General features: G+C 46.5%; 2 protein-coding genes across 2 annotated transcripts; one reads left to right on the forward strand and one right to left on the reverse strand.

The window, feature by feature from the left end:
• Positions 1–1,454: 1,454 nt before the first annotated feature.
• Positions 1,455–10,387, forward strand: LOC127341306 (putative transcription factor bHLH107). The gene is made up of 2 exons (XM_051367113.1): positions 1,455–2,272; positions 9,631–10,387. The coding sequence occupies exons 1-2, from the start codon at positions 1,991–1,993 to the stop codon at positions 10,123–10,125; spliced, it is 777 nt and encodes a 258-aa protein (XP_051223073.1). The 5' UTR covers positions 1,455–1,990; the 3' UTR covers positions 10,126–10,387.
• LOC139838416 (uncharacterized) lies at positions 2,875–4,410 on the reverse strand. The gene is made up of 4 exons (XM_071827945.1): positions 4,281–4,410; positions 3,943–4,207; positions 3,319–3,859; positions 2,875–3,239 (listed from the first exon to the last, which is right to left on the reverse strand). The coding sequence occupies exons 1-4, from the start codon at positions 4,370–4,372 to the stop codon at positions 2,989–2,991; spliced, it is 1,149 nt and encodes a 382-aa protein (XP_071684046.1). The 5' UTR covers positions 4,373–4,410; the 3' UTR covers positions 2,875–2,988.
• Positions 10,388–16,709: the final 6,322 nt, after the last annotated feature.

Genomic DNA, 16,709 nt, shown 5'->3' on the forward strand with positions numbered 1-16,709 from the left:
GTGGAATTCTCCAGCCACTTATTTAACCATCAGGATATATCAGTGCCATTGATCTGAGGTCTGATGCCTAACTAAAGAGAATGCTAAATAAAAAAGTTCTGGCTTGTATTCTGGTGTGAGCCACGTAGCATAGAACGCATGGACATCGACATTGTATGTCTGTGAAACAGTCAGTATCTGAACTAGAAACGCAGCTGCGGTTGGATACAAGACTACCGTTTTTCCTGGACGCCACTTCAGGTACCTGCAGCTGATAGCACAAAGATGGAGAACTGGAGCTTTCGATAAAATTGGAACTTTGCACGAGTGAAACATGAAACACAAAGTTTACTGAATATAGCAACAACCAATTAATTGGCAAGCAAGACAAATGACTAACTAAACGAAACCGTGTAAACGGTGAGCAGCAAAGCTTACGCGCCCCAAATATAGTTGTGATCGATCCTGCGTTCCCTCACGTCCACTTGTATTTTAGACGATGGAGCCTCCATATAAAAGCCTCCCACACCCATCTGACTGCACCTTGAAACAGAAAAGAAGAAGAAACGAGCCACCGTTCTCTGGTTGAGCAATGGAGAAGAAGGCGACGCACGTGCGTCTGAGCCTGGCGGCCCTGCTTCTGGCCGGCTGCCTCGTGATGGCCGGCCTGCAGGAGGCACACGCTGCAGCGGCGGCGGCGGAGGGAGCGCAGCCGGAGTCCACGGCGGCGCGCGTGCTCCATGAGAATGCGCCGCCAGGGGGGATCAGACCGGTGGAGGCGAACAAGCACACCAAGGGATGCAGCGCCATGACTGGCTGCCGCGGCCCCTGATACGTTAGTAGGTTACGTACGTCCATGGGCGTCGCTGCCCGGTCATGTGTACGTAGAGCTCGATCAACCTTTTATCTGTTTGTGTATCGAACATCGTTTGTTCTGATGTTTTCCCGCACCTCGTTCTTCACAGTTGGGTGTCACACCTTTAGACTGGTTGTAGTGGGGAGTAACTTAGACTAATAACATATGTCATGTTACTAGTCTAGGTTATTACCTTCATAGTGAGTAGTACCTTATAAAAACAAGAAGATTTGGAAGATGAAAATACCGCTCAAAATTAAGATTTTTGGCTGGTATTTGCGTCGAGGAGTAATCCTAACCAAATATAATCTTTGTAAACGCAATTGTCATGGGAGTATGCAGTGTTTTTTTTGTCAACACAATGAAAGGATCAAATACTTGTTCTTCCAATGTCGTTTTGCCAGGTCTATATGATCATGCATCCAAGTAGCTTCTGATCTATATCCACGACTAGTGTGGCTAATATCTTTGATAATTGGCTTCATGGTATTGATCATAGATTTAGAACGTTTATTAGGGTGGGGGAACTTGCCATTATATGGTTCCTATGGCTGTGTAGAAATGACAAAGTTTTTAATGATAAAAATTGTTCTCTCTTGCATGTTATCTACAGATGTACCGCTATGCTCCATTCGTGAAGGTGGAGAACCGCGACCTATTTACGGAGGTCTTTACACGGTTGGAGGACACGACGAAGGATACTTTTTCCCTACATGGGTGGCAGCATAATCTACGGATTGAGCTTCCGCCTTCACCATAGGCGTTATATATTTTCGAATGTCTGATATGTAATTCGTCTTTTTTAGCACTCCAGATTCTTAAGACTTTTTGAATGGTTATGTATATCTTAGCTATGCAGAGGCCAAGTATAATTGCTTTCTATAAGTAATAAAGCCTATTATAAAAAAAACATACGTAGGGTAGTTGGCAGATGCAGAACACCTCGTTCACACATAAGCTGACCATATCGATCATCCCACAGTTACACACAAACACATCATCTGCCATCCGTCCTATACGAAGAGAATGTGGTGACAAGACGCCGTTGCACTAATTATTTGTAAGTCGCCTATCTACTTGCTTCTTCGTCGCACTCCCACTTCCTCTTCTTCTTGTGTTTCATCATTACACTCTTCCTTGCCCAGAGAGTGTAAGATGATGCTATCCGCGTGCCTGCAAGAAGAAAAAAGGCTGCGGCCGTACGACGAGCGTGATCCTACGGCGCACGGAGGCCCAGTTCTGCTGCCACGGCCGGCCGGCTCTGCGGCGCCTCCCTCTGCGCCGCCGGAAATGCCATTGTCATCATCGACGGGGTCGGAGAGGAGCGTAACGGAGGCGAGGGCTCTGAAGATCCACAGCGAGGCCGAGCGCCGGCGCCGCGAGAGGATCAACGCTCACCTGGCCGCGCTCAGGAGAATGATCCCTGACACCAAGCAGGTTTGCATCGCCATGCTTGCTCGTGCTCTTCAGTTGTGAAGCATTTTTCAGTTGTATCTTGGCCATTTCATCTGTGTTGTCAAGCTAGCATTAACCAGAAAAAAATCTCAGCTGGACAATGATTATTAGTGTGTGTAACTGGCCTGGTCACCTTTTTCCTTTTTCTAGAAACTAGCTTTTATTAGGAAGTTCGAAATGATAATCTTGATCTGCCTTTCTGTCAGTGTCAGACATAATATATGGAGAACATTGAAACTTGCAGTAAAGCCATAACCTTCGCGCACACAAGTGTGGCGAATTTTTTATTTAATTCCAGGACTATCACGCGTTTTCAAAATTTTCGAAAATTGTGACTCGGTCGGATTACAGCAGGCCGATCGGCCGGCAGCAGGCCGACTGGGTGTCGGCTGCACTCGGCTGTCGGGTTGTCAGACTCGTTGGTCGATAGATGACCAACTGGTCAGCTACAGACCAATTGGTTTGCTACAGACCAATTGGTTTGCTACAGACTAATTGGCCTGCTACAACCCGATTATTTGCATGGATGTATTTTCTTCGTTTGCATGAAGCTTATGGTTAGCAGAGGTATAGCTGAAGGTACTTATGGCGTCATTTTTAAGCGGTACAACATACTGATACATAGTTCATACATGAAGTCTGATACATAGGTGATGCATACATAAATGTCTGATACATAGATACATAAATGTCTGAGACTATGGACGGCGTCTGGGGTTTCGTGGAGGCGGCGTAGTACGGGGTGTCCAACCGAACCTGTCTGGGGCCCTGGTTATGCGAGCAGGGATCCAGGACCCGGACTCGGGGTCGTACTGTGTCTCCTGTGTGGGCTGTGGTGGAGGAGTCTGCATACCGACATAGTTCTGCTGCGTGCTGTAGTACTCCATGTGCTCAGGATCCTGATCACTAGCTCCCCATGAAGGATTGGACGCAGTGTGCTGCGAGTATCCTGTGCCATGAAACATAAGTGATGTCAAACTAAGTGGAGTATAGTCTATATGGAACACAATATATAGAATAGTACATACCCTGTGTGTATCCTGCTCCTCCCATGAAAGGGGCCTGCTGTTGCTGCCACTGGTCGAAAGCAGCTTGCTGCTGAAAGTCGTCGAAGAAACCGTGACGCTGGTACTGAAAGTCATCGACGGAAGGAGTGTGCTGCTGCTGCCACGACGAACCTCCTGCCTGGTCAGGAGGTGGTGGTCTGGGTGTCGGCGTCGGTGTGAGACGTGGCCGTGATCCGTGGTGCTGGTACTGATAGTCGTCGACGGAAGGAGTGTGCTGCTGCCACGACGAACCTCCTGCCCGATCAGGAGGTGGTGGTCTGGGTGTTGCGGTCGGTGTGAGATGTGGCCGTCGCTGCTGCTGTGTGGAGGGTCGCGGTGGAAGGAGGTGGCGCTGAACGACGTCGGAACTACGGCTGCATGTGATAGCCGAGTAGATCCCGCGTAGCTTGTCCTCGAGACGCCTCAACCAGGACACATGTTGGTCACGCTGCAGAAGAGGTGCACTGGACACTTGACGTGTGTACCGAGCGACTTCATCCTGTAAGTCCGCAGTCAGCTGACCCTGAAAAATCATGGTAGCATATAAATCGTAGAACCCAATAGATAAACGACAAGTATGAGGGTGGAATAGAAAGTTGTACGTACCGCATGCTGTCGACTACCGGCTGTGGACTGAGTCGGGTACATATCGTGCATAGACGCAGGTGGCGCCTGAGCTGGATCAGTCGGCGGGATGAGGCGCACTCGCGTGGCTGCAGTGTACCTCTGCAGATATGCGGCAAACTCCTGTGGGTCAAACTGCTCATCGTTCGGCCAGACGTGTGTTGTCGCGCCATCCCACTCAGCAACATACGAGCCAACGCGCTGAAGCCACCATGTCGAGGAGTGGCTAGTACCCTTCCTGTTGTACCTGCAGAAAATAATTGTGAGAGTTAGTCGAACCATGATGAACAGGCTTAAACTTAGCGACGCTCAGAACTTACTTGTGGACGTAGGCAGGGAGAGGTGCTATCGGTGGTGGAGGATCGACCAGCTGCCGAGAGCCGAACTGCCTCATGATCCTCTGCTGGGCCATTATCTCCACGGACACATCGAAGATGATCTTCGACTGTGTCATCCGATCTGCACAATCTCTATAACAGAGGTTAGAGATCCCGCCGGGGTACCTTTCATGCACGGCGGCGGCCATATAGGGCTGCCAGATCACCGCCCTATCATCGAGCACGTCGAACTGCTCGGTGAACGCAGGGTAGCAGTTCCTGACCTGGTCGCGAGCAAATCGTCTCTGCGAAGAGAAATAGTCAGTACTCGTGTAAAACTATAAATTACGAAGGAACTATGTTCGACAGTCTACATACCTCGCGACGTGTCCAAAGTATGCCGAAAGTAGGCATGTCGATGTGGTCCGGATCAGCCAACTCGTTTGCCCCGAAAGGGCGCTCAGCATCTATGTCTGGCCGACCAATCGGGAACCTCTCCCAGGACCACAGCTGCAAGAACAGTGGGCAGCCAAGAAGCCCAGACTTGGGAGAGACAAGTGTACAAGCATTGCACAAACCTCGGTATGTGGCTGCTAAAACCGCGGAACCCCAACTCCGCTGTATGATGTCGTCGGCGGTTTGTGCCTCTGCTATCTCCAGTGCAATGGGGATGAAGCGCCTGTTGATGGTGGTCTGATGGTTCTCTGTGAACATGACCTTCCCAAGCAGCCACAATATGTACGCCTCGAGACTCCTAGTGATTTGTGCCTCACTCATCGGCGGTGTGAACTGTGAAACCTACAACCATGAAAAAAAAGATGTTAGTTATAACAACGCAATAACCATAAATAAATTTGTTATAACAATGGTTACCTCGAAGTTCAGTAACCAGTCAGACTTTGGACCGTGGTCCTCACAGAGAAACTCAGTCTGGCCCGCACGAGTTCCCTCAAAACGTGCAGGCATTTCTTCATCCCAAAGCACTGGTTCTGCCAGCGGGCCTATGGGCTGACCCGCCAACGGTAGGCCCAGTAAGAAAGACACGTCCTGGAGAGTAGGGGCCATCTCTCCCCATCGAAAGTGGAACGTGTGTGTCTCGGGCCTCCACCGATCCACCAGGCTGGTCAGTAGGGAGTGGTCCTGCTGAAGGCGCTTGATCGGTGTGCCTACTCGCTCACCGATGACCTCTGACCTAGTGGCCTCAACCAACCGTGCAAAAGGTAGAAGTCCAGCCCACTTCAACCTACAAAATCATATAAGAATCCAATTAGTATGTGCCAGTACTTCAAATTGAATATACCAAATAAATCCCACATACCTCTGAACCCAACCGGGGTGTATCTGCCAATTTTGATTACCCCCGCGTGTCACCATTGGTGACAAGCTATTAGGGTTGGCCTCTAGCTTGGCCGCACGGTGCGCCCTCTCAATGTCCCTATTGAGCAATGATCTTCCTGCCATTTCTGCAAACAACAAAACAGTCGTTATTACTCATTACAAATGATAACATAACACAGATATAAATTATTGTAACGTACATGACCATAATTTCACATTTGAAATTGCAAAGTAGTTCCATACTTATTACAAATTCATTGTTCAGTACATAAATTCAAGTAACATAGTTTCACATTTGAAATTGCAAAGTAGTTCCATACTTATTACAAATTCGTTGTTCAGTACATAAAATTGCAAATAAGTTCCAAAGTAGCGCCTGGCCGCCTAGTTTCTTCCCCTCCCGCGACGTCCCCTTCTACCTCGCTGCCCCCTTCCTGCAGGGCCAATGCCGAAGGTTGTACAATTAGTGTCCCAATGGCCAAATTGATTGCATAGGAAACATTGTCTCGTTGGCCCTCCAGCTTCAGATTCATCCATATCATTCCGGATGCGCTGCGATGGCCGTCTACCGATGCCTGTCCTCAGTAGCGTTGGGTTTGGGATATATCGCCTTTCACCAGGGTTTACAGTGTTGAAATTTCCCATTGACCGAAATCCTTCCAGCTCACCGGTCCAGGTGTTGAGCACGGCCTCCTTCAGATAATACGGAGAGACGAACGAGATTTCCGACATCCCCAGGACACCACAAACAGCTAACACATGTGAGCAAGGAAGATGAAGCAACTTTGGTTTGTTGCATGTGCACTCGCAAGTTGGCCATTCTTCATTGCCAATTTTCACATCATGTGTTCGCTGCGGATTCCCACACCCGAACCTATATGTAGGTAAGCGGACTTCGTACCTTCTTTCCACATTACCAATTTGAACAACAGCGAGATGCTTAGCTTTCTCCTTCTTCTTATGCATGTACTCCATAATCTTCGAACAATATGGTGTGGCTGGTCTGTTCACCATGTGCATCCGAGCCTTCTCACGTCTCTCTCTGTAATATTTAACTGTGCCCATGAAAATACCCTCTACTATAGCTGTAAGTGGCAAAGCTCTGTTGCCTCTCAGCACAAAGTTATACGACTCTGCGAGGTTGGTTGTCATGACGCCGTATCTAGCTCCATGTGTGTCGTGCAACAAAGACCACCTCTCTGTAGGCTCATGCTCTATCCACTGCTCAAAGTTTTTAATCTGCCTTCCCTGCCTTCTCCTTGTTCCGGGCGGGTCAAATCCGGGCAAGTCGCACAGACCTTCGGGCGCCTCATAAACTGGTGCTTGTACCGCTGTTGTTCCTGCTGCAACTACCTGCATATGTGCTGCTATGTTTGCATCTCGAGCTCCTTTCCTCTGCACAACTAGTTTCTTCGTTAACTCCTGCACTTTGCTACGCAAAAAATTATACTTCCACTGCTGGTTCTGGATGCACAACCGCTTGAAGACATTCATAAGGGGCTTGTTCCTGAATTGTGTGTAAAAATTGGCCCCCAGGTGGCGCATGCACCAACGGCTCTCAATGTCAATCCATGGCGTTTCTTGCCCAGGCTCTTTCAGTGTCTTAATAGCTTTCAGTATACCTGCATGCCTGTCATGAAGGATGCAAACATTCGGCTTGTCCTTTACAATTGAAATCTTCAACTGCCTGAAAAACCATAACCAGCTTTCGGTGTTCTCACTCTCCACGAAAGCAAAAGCGAGTGGCACGATTTGATTGTTTCCGTCCATTCCAATGGCGGTTAAGATTTGACCCTTGTACTGACCCGATCGAAACGTGCCGTCGACACATAACACGGGTCGACAAGAACTGATCGATTCGATGCATACACCGAACGAGAAATAGACTCTATGCGAACCACCGTAAGATGGGTACTCCTGCAAAATCATGTCCTGGATTTTCACATAGGTGTCTTGATTCTCGCTTTGCAGCGTCTGCAGCAAACGAACAATAGCGTCGTATGCGTCTCGAAACGAACCAAACCTCATCTCCATCGCCCTCTGCTTAGCCCTCCAAGCCTTGCCATAAGATATGGTGTAAAAATGATGCTTCTTAACATTCTTCTGGATGGCGTTTACTCTCATGGCTTGCCCTTCCACTATTTCAGTGTACAACAGCCGAGCTATGAGATTAGACGACAGGTTGCAATGATCATTGAGGATACTTGCAAGCTGACAACTATGTGCCACAAAGTCGCTCACACGCCATGTTGTGTCATACTTAGGAACATACCCATGCACCCTTAGGGACAATTGATGTCCACACATTCCATCGTCGGGTATTTTCCGGATGACACGGTTGTTCTCAGCTGCCTACGACTCACCATTGCCCACTTCATTATTGCATCCTGCATATGTCGCTTCGACGGAAACATGGCCCCTACGGCGACATTGTTGCAGTGATACTCCCAGTTAGAATCAAGACCATCGTTGATTGTCATTGCAGACGAAAAGTTATGATTCCATCTGCACGGAATAGGCACCTCCTCCCCATCATCGGACTCATCGGAATCATCAGCATCACTTTCACCTTCTGTATCTTCCTCTTCCATCTGGTTCTGGCTGTATCCATTTTCTTCGTCACCATCAACCTCACCGTCTTCTCCACTGTAACCATCACCCTGGCCGCTATAAACATCTTCCGCATGGCTGCTCTGTTCAGGCTCGTAACCACCGCCACCGCCGGGTGCTTCACTTGCTCACGGCCTGATTCGTAACCACCTCCTCCACTGTAACCGCCTTCAGGAGGCGCTACCTCCTTCTCCACCGGAAGAACTAATGCCACAGGGTTAGTTCCTCTCCTTTTAGCCCCTTTTAACCAGCTCACCCACTTAGAGGTATCATCTACAGGCCTCAGATACCACGAAATGTTTGATATCGACTTAGTCCACAATGCATGCACACCCACTGTGTGCACTTCAGATTAAGCCCGAAACATTCTCACAACCAAATTCCTTCACCTGCTCAATTGTCCATGTTCTAGGAGCAGTCATATTCATCTCTACTGATTTGAACTCACTCGAGATCAACTCCCATTTCATTTGATCGGACACTACCCATACCATAGTAAAATACTATCTTCACTACATCTGTCATCTTTGCTCACCTAAAAAATTCCATCCGCGTCAACTACTAAAACCAGCCCACATAAATACACTAACACTAAAACCAGCCCACATTAACCTACAGTTAACACTACTATGCAAAGATTAGGATTTACCCTTGTAGCGTGAGCAGCCTCTCCAAGCTAGAAAGCACGAGCAGCACGAACAGCACGCGGCACCTCAGCGCCACCACGAACCAGCAGCAGCTCAGCCCCTTACACCACCACCAACCTCCACCACTTCATCACCATTGCTGCTAAACAACACCACCAATCCTCTCCAAAACCTAACCCATCTGTAGATCGAGCTTCCCTCAACTAATAGCAGCAAAATGTTGAAGTTTTATTGGCTAAATCACTAGGGATCTGCGAAATATGCTGAAGTTTTCGAGCTGTTCTTGTGCAGCCAGGGAAGAAAGCATGCAGGAAAGAGAGAAGGGAAGAAGAGAGGAGAGAGGAGGAAGAAGACAGAAGAAAGAAGAAAGAAGAAAAGGCTGGCGGGGAGCGTCTATGGCGTGGCCGGGCGAGGGCGTCTGCGCGTGGCCGGCAGGGTCGACCGACGCGACGCGTGCATGCTGCATGCCACAGTCTGGCTGCTCCCGTCCGATCGGACTGCAGCAGTCCGACGGGGTGCTGTCCCCTCTGGTCGGCCACTGCAGGGCCTGCAATCGGCCTGCTGCCGGCCGATCGGCCTGCTGTAGTCCGACCGAGTCACACTTTTCGAAAATTTTGAAAACATGTGATAGTCCTGGAATTAAATAAAAAATTCGTATTATTTAAAAAAAATTCGCCACAAGTGTTCGCAATTCTTCAGACTCTCCACCCTACAGTTTATGACTTGTAGCAATATGTTTCTTCACTTGTGCACTGCAGATGGACAAGGCCACCCTGTTAGCCAGAGTGGTGGACCAGGTGAAGCACCTGAAGAGGAGAGCAAGTGAAGCCACCCAGCTTACAACACCCATCCCGCTGGACACCGACGAGGTCTCCGTCGAATGCCTTGTCGCCTCCGACGGCTCCGACATCGGCATGTACATCGAGGCCTCGGTGAGCTGCGACGACCGGCCGGACCTGCTCGCTGGCCTCGGCCGGGCGGCCCACGGTTTGGGGCTGAGGACGGTGAGAGCGGAGCTGACTTCACTTGGAGGTAGGGTGCGGCATGTCTTCGTGCTGTGCAGGGAGGAGGAAGGCAGTGCAGGCTGTGATGGACTCAGGGCTCTGAAGGAGGCGTTGTGGCAGGCCCTGGCCAAGGTCGCTTCTCCGGACATGGTGTATGGCAGCAGCAGCATTACCAGTAGTCCACCATTAGGATTGCAGAGCAAGAGACCTAGGATTCTCGAATCACATTGCTCCATCTTGTCCATGTAGATGATGGTTACTTCTGGCATTTCTGGATCGCCACATATTGTGCAAGATTTGAGGTGTGAAACTGCAGTTGGTGCTGTGAGCTAGGTGCAGTTCACTGTATCTTCCTGGCACAGGGTTTTACACTGTGTGTGCACTGTAGCATGACTGTACATGCAGATCGCTCGAGATCTTCTGACGCAGAGTCACACGTAGTTTGAAATTTAAGTGGTTGCTTGAATAAACGGATATGTAAGGCCTCTTAATTGATGAAAAAATAATGGTTGCCCAAAAGAGGACAGGTACGAACTTACAATACAAAAAGCTTCAGCAAAGCGTGAAGTTTATGTTAAACTTGGGAGGAACGGTCATACCTCTTTCGAGAGAAACCGGTTACGTGTTTATATGGGTGGGAATAGGGACAAGGATTTCGTGCACATGGGAATCAGTGCTCCCTTCACTTTTGGATTTTTGAAAATTTCAGATTCTCATATTTCTCTGCTTTCAAGAATTATGACATTAAATATGTAGATAGATGTGTATACGAATATTGGAATCAAAAAAGTCTCGTCAAAAAATACGTTATATTTTTGGAGATGCAAAAAAGACAAATTTCTGACACTGACAAAATATACGTACTATTGTACTACTATTTATAGTTAGAAATTTGTCTTTTTTGTATTTTCCAAAATATAAAGTATTTTTTAATGGGACTTTTTTGACTACACTCCTCGTGTCTAAATCTATCTACATATTTAATGCCATAATTTTTGAAAACATAAAAGAGCGAAGTTTTGAAAATTTTCAAAAATCCAAAAATCCAAGGAGCACTTGTGCTCATGTGCACATGGTACTTCCCGTGGGAATAGCCCCAATCATGGCTTGTAGTACGTATACAATTGGTATACTAAACCATATTGTATACATACTCATATTACACATCTAATACCCCCTTAATTTAGATCTAGGAGAGGTTTAGATTACGCTTAAACTCGTCTAATTTCTTGAGTTTTTGTGAAGCCATCTGCAATATGATCCTTGTTTGATATGAACCTGACATCAAGTTACTTGCTAACAACTCGTTCTCGAACAAAACAGAAGTCTATCTCAATATATTTTGTACCGGTATGAAAAACTGGATTGGTAGACCGGAAGGTGGCACCAAGATTATCACACCATAAACATGGTTTCTCCTGAAGGTAAACACCAAGTTCACAAACTAGTGTTTCAACCCATATAAGCTCAGCAGTGGTATTTGCATTGGCTTTGTATTCAGCCTCTGTACTTGACACAATATTCTGTTTTCTGGCACTCCAAGAAACAAGATTGGGACCAAAAAAATATAGCAAATCCACCAGTAGAGCGTCTATCATCTAAATCACCTGCTCAATCTGCATCTGAATAGGCACTAAGAAGAGTGAAACTGGACCTCTTGAAAGTAAGACCAACTGTTCTTGTGCCATGAATATACCTCAAAATGCGTTTAACAGCAGTCCAATGTACAGTAGTAGGAGCATGAAGATACTGACATACCTTATTAACTGAAATGAGAGATCATGTCGAGTCAGTGTCAGATACTAGAGTCCCCCCACAATACTCTTGTAATGTGTAATATCCTCAGGGCCAAGAGGAGAGCCATCTGTCAAGTTTAATGTTTCTGTAGTGGAGAGAGGTGTTGGACATTGTGTGCATGAACTCATGCCAGCACGAGCTAGTATATACAAAACATATTTTTTCCTGATTTAAAAATAGCCCATTGGACTATTTATGAACCTTAATGCTTAGAAAATAATGAAGATCTCCAGGATCCTTGAGAGCAAAATCAGAACCCAAATGCTGAAGGAGAACTGATATGGCCGAATCTGGTAACAATAATGCCATCAACATAAATCAAGATGAACATAGTCAGACCTAACTTATCATAAAGGATCAGGGAAGTATCAGCCTTTGAAGGAGCAAAACCAAGAGTATGTAACTTGAAACTGAGGCGAGAGTACCAAGCACGAGGGGCCTGTTTCAGATCATATAGAGCTTTATCAAGTTTGGAAATATAATCTGGAGTAGCGGAAGACTTAAAACCAGGTGGTTGTTTCATATAAACCTTCTCTTCCAGAACACCATGTAAAAACACGTTCTTGACAGATAGCTATGTTAAACACCATACTCGAGAAACTGAGATAGCAAGAAAATTTCTAATAGTAGCAGCCTTAACAACATGACTGAAAGTATCCTCATAGTCTATGCCATACCTCTGTCCACAATGCCATCAACATTTCTCTTGATGCCATAAACCCATTTACAATCAATGATATTTTTGTTTGAGTTGGGAGGCACTGAATGCCAGGTGTTATTAGCAACAAGAGCATCATATTCATATTGCATAGCACGCTTCCAATTTTCATCAGTGAGAGCCTCAGACAATTTTTTTGGTTCTCCTGTAGTTGTCAGAAAAGCATAACGTACGGTGCCATCAGTAAAAAAAATCGGATGTTTAATACCTTTTTGTAGTCGAGTTTGAACACCAAACACAGGAGGAGGTGCAGGAACCACATGCACAGATGATCCAAAAGAATCTGCACTGCTATCATTATCACCAATCAGTGGGGAATCTGCAATCCTTGGAGAATCAGGGGGCGTTGATGGGGACCGCTGCATGGGGGGATGGTCGGTTGGGGTGGCCCGCCATGCCCCAAATACCATCTAGGGCCGGTGGCCAAAAGAGGGGGAGATTTCTCCCCCCCAAGTCTTCCCCCTAGGGTTTTTGGGGAAACCCTAAGGGGTGGCCGGCTGGGCCTTGAGGGGCCCATTAGGGTTGGGCTGCACCCCCTCGGCTCATGTTGGCCCTCCTAAGGTTGTGGGCCCACTGGTGGACCCTCGGAACCTTCTAGAACCTTCTCGGTCTTCCACCGGAAAAATTCCGAACTTTTTCGAACCCCATAAATCAACTTCCCTTATATGAATTCTATTCTCCGGACCATTCCGGACCTCCTCGTGATGTCCTGGATACCATCTGAGACTCCAAAAACCATTCGGTCTCCATCTCATATTCCGAAGCTACTATACGACATCGAACCTTAAGTGCGTCACCCTACGGTTCGTGAACTATGCGGACATGATCGAGAATCCTCTCCGATCAATAACCAATAGCGGGACCTGGAGATCCTTAATGGCTCCCACACATTCAGTGATAACTTAGTGATCAACTGAACCATTTACATACGATACCGATTCCCTTTGTCACACGTCCGAGGTTTGATCATCGGTATCTCCATACCTAATTCAACCTCGTTACCGACAAATACTCTTTACTCGTACCGTGGTATGTCATCTCTTGTGACCTTGTCACATGTTTGCATGCTAATTAGATGACATTCCACCGAGAGGGCCCAGAGCATATCTATTTGTCATCAGGATGGATAAATCTCACTCTTGATCCATATGCCTCAACTCATACTTTACGAACACTTAATCCCATCTTTATAACCACCCATTTACGCAGTGGTGTTCGATGTAATCAAAGTACCCATCCGGTATAAGTGATTTACATGATCTCATGGTCGAAGGACTAGGTTACTATGTATCGAAAACTTATAGCAAGATGAACTTAATGACTTGATCTTATGCTACACTTATTATGGGTGTGTGCCCATTATATCATTCACCCAATGATATAACCTTGTTATTAACAACTTCCAATGTTTATGATCAGGAAACCATGATCATCTATTAATCAACAAGCTAGTTTAACAAGATGCTTACTAGGGACTCTTTTCTGTTTACATAACACACAAGTATTAATGTTTCCGGTTAATACAATTATAGCATGGGATGCAAACATTTATCATAAACACAAATATATTATAATAACCAATTTATTATTGCCTCTTGGGCATATCTCCAATATCTCCTCCCTCCCCACCCGATCTTCGCTCCGGGTCATCTCGCGCGAGGTGGCTCTGGGCGACGACCCAAACCCTAGCCAGAGGCCGGCTGATCTCCCTCCTCTTGGCCGCTACCGCTGTCGGGGTCAGCGGTGGCGGCAGTGTCCAGCTGCCAAAGGCAGGGCGATGGTGGCGCGCCCATGGACTCAACTTCGCGTGGAGGCGGGGTCCTTCAGCGGCGGCGATGGTGGATGGGCGGGTCTGGTGGTGGTTGTAGGGATTCGTTGCATAGAAGACAAAAAATTTCCTACCGCGAGAACGCAATCCAAGCCAAGATGCAACCTAGAAGACGGGAGCAACGAGGGGATGATCAAGACTAACCCTTGAAGATTTCCAAAGCCTATAAGAGTAGGCTCTTATTGCTGCGGTAGACGATCACTTACCGCTTGCAAAAGCGCGTAGAAGATCTTGATCACGGTGCCACAATCGGGCAGCACCTCCGTACTCGGTCACACGTTCGATGTTGATGAAGACGACGTCCTTCTCCCCGTTCCAGCGGGCAGCGGAAGTAGTAGCTCCTCCTTGAATCCGGCAGCACGACGGCGTGGTGGCGGTGGCGGTGGGGATCTCCGGCGGAGCTTCGCTAAGCGTGCGGGAGAAGAGGAGGAGAGAGGGGGCGGCTAGGGTTTGGGAGAGGGGGTGGCCGGCCACCTAGGGGTGCGGCCAAGCTATGGGCTTGTTGTCGTCAGCCCCCTCTCCTATGCCCCTCATTATATAGGTGGAAGCCCCAAGTGTTGGACTACAAGTCTTCGAATAAGACCCGAACCAAAAACCTTCCATGTGTAGGGAAACCTACCCAAGGTGGGAATCCCACTTGGGGTGGGATTCCCCCCTTCCATGAGGGGGGTTGGCCGGCCACCCTTGGGGAGTCCACCTTGGACTCCTCCCCTTTAGGGTTGGCTGGCCATGCAAGGTGGAGTCCCTCCGGGACTCTACTTTCCATGGTGATTTCTTCCGGACTTTTCTAGAACCTTATAGAACCTGCCATAAATTCACAGGATCATTTCCAAACTTGGAATATGACTTCCTATATATGAATCTTATTCTCCGGACCATTCCGGAACTCCTCGTGATGTCCGGGATCTCATCCGGGACTCCGAACAAATATTCGAACTCCATTCCATATTCAAGTTCTACCATTTCAACATCAAACCTTAAGTGTGTCACCCTACGGTTCGCGAACTATGCGGACATGGTTGAGTACTCACTCCGACCAATAACCAATAGCGGGATCTGGAGATCCATAATGGCTCCCACATATTCAACGATGACTTCAGTGATCGAATGAACCATTCACATACGATACCAATTCCCTTTGTCACGCGATATTTTACTTGTCCGAGGTTTGATCATCGGTATCACTCTGTACCTTGTTCAACCTCGTCTCCTGACAAGTACTCTTTACTAAATCGTGGTATGTGGTCTCTTATGAAGTTATTCATATGCTTGCAAGACATTAGACGACATTCCACCGAGAGGGCCCAGAGTATATCTATCCGTCATCGGGATGGACAAATCCCACTGTTGATCCATATGCCTCAACTCATACTTTCCGGATACTTAATCCCACCTTTATAACCACCCATTTACGCAGTGGCGTTTGGTGTAATCAAAGTACCTTTCCGGTATAAGTGATTTACATGATCTCATGGTCATAAGGACTAGGTAACTATGTATCGAAAGCTTATAGCAAATAACTCAATGACGTGATCTTATGCTATGCTTAATTGGGTGTGTCCATTACATCATTCATATGATGATATAACCTTGTTATTAATAACATCCAATGTTCATGATTATGAAACTAATCATCCATTAATGAACAAGCTAGTTAAGAGGCATACTAGGGACTCTTTGTTGTCTACATATCACACATGTACTAATGTTTCGGTTAATACAATTATAGCATGATATATAAACATTTATCATAAACATAAAGATATATAATAACCACTTTTATTATTGCCTCTTGGGCATATCTCCTTCAGTCTCCCACTTGCACTAGAGTCAATAATCTAGTTTACATTTGTAAAGATATAACACCTTGGCCTTTTGGTGCTTTATCATGTTTTGCTCACGGGAGAGGTTTTAGTCAACGGATCTGACATGCTCAGAACCGTATGTATTTTGTAATTCATTTGCGTCTCAACGCATCACTCATTTCCAAATGAGTTGGCATTAAATATGTTTGATCTTCTGGTGGAACCTTAATTCCGCGGTCTGAAATAAGTCACTAATATTGTCACATACAATATAGCTTCAAAATTCTGACACTATCGGAACTACACCAAGTTCTCAAAGAACTTCTTGACTTAACATCCTCAGTCATTTTCAAAACAATGACATACTCTGCCTTTCGTTTGTAGAATCCGTCACAATATTTAGAACTCTTCTAAATCTAGCATAGACAACTTCTAGCTCATTGTGCTACCTTTTAAACAACACTTAGTCTAATTTGAGATTGAAATTTTATTTTCATATGTGACAAAACAAATATCGGTGCAACATCTTACAGCAATTTGTTTGTCATTTCTCCATACAAAACTATATATATATATATCCTTGGTTCTTCTTAAGTACTCAAGAATATTCTTACTGTTTTTCAATGATCATCATATGAATCATTCTGGTACATGCTCATAATATTTTTAAGAGCACATGGCATCT

The sequence above is a fragment of the Lolium perenne genome, chromosome 3, assembly GCF_019359855.2.
Source record: "Lolium perenne isolate Kyuss_39 chromosome 3, Kyuss_2.0, whole genome shotgun sequence".
Taxonomy (NCBI): domain Eukaryota; kingdom Viridiplantae; phylum Streptophyta; class Magnoliopsida; order Poales; family Poaceae; genus Lolium; species Lolium perenne.

Excerpts from the sequence above, each read along its gene's own strand:
- LOC139838416 (XM_071827945.1), bottom strand. The coding sequence starts at position 4,372 with ATGGCCCAGCAGAGGATCATGAGGCAGTTCGGCTCTCGGCAGCTGGTC. Across the intron at positions 3,860-3,942 it reads CCGGTAGTCGACAGCATGCG|GGTCAGCTGACTGCGGACTT; the intron begins GTACGTACAACT and ends ATGATTTTTCAG. Across the intron at positions 3,240-3,318 it reads AGGAGCAGGATACACACAGG|GATACTCGCAGCACACTGCG; the intron begins GTATGTACTATT and ends TTCATGGCACAG.
- LOC127341306 (XM_051367113.1), top strand. The coding sequence starts at position 1,991 with ATGATGCTATCCGCGTGCCTGCAAGAAGAAAAAAGGCTGCGGCCGTAC. Across the intron at positions 2,273-9,630 it reads TGATCCCTGACACCAAGCAG|ATGGACAAGGCCACCCTGTT; the intron begins GTTTGCATCGCC and ends TGTGCACTGCAG.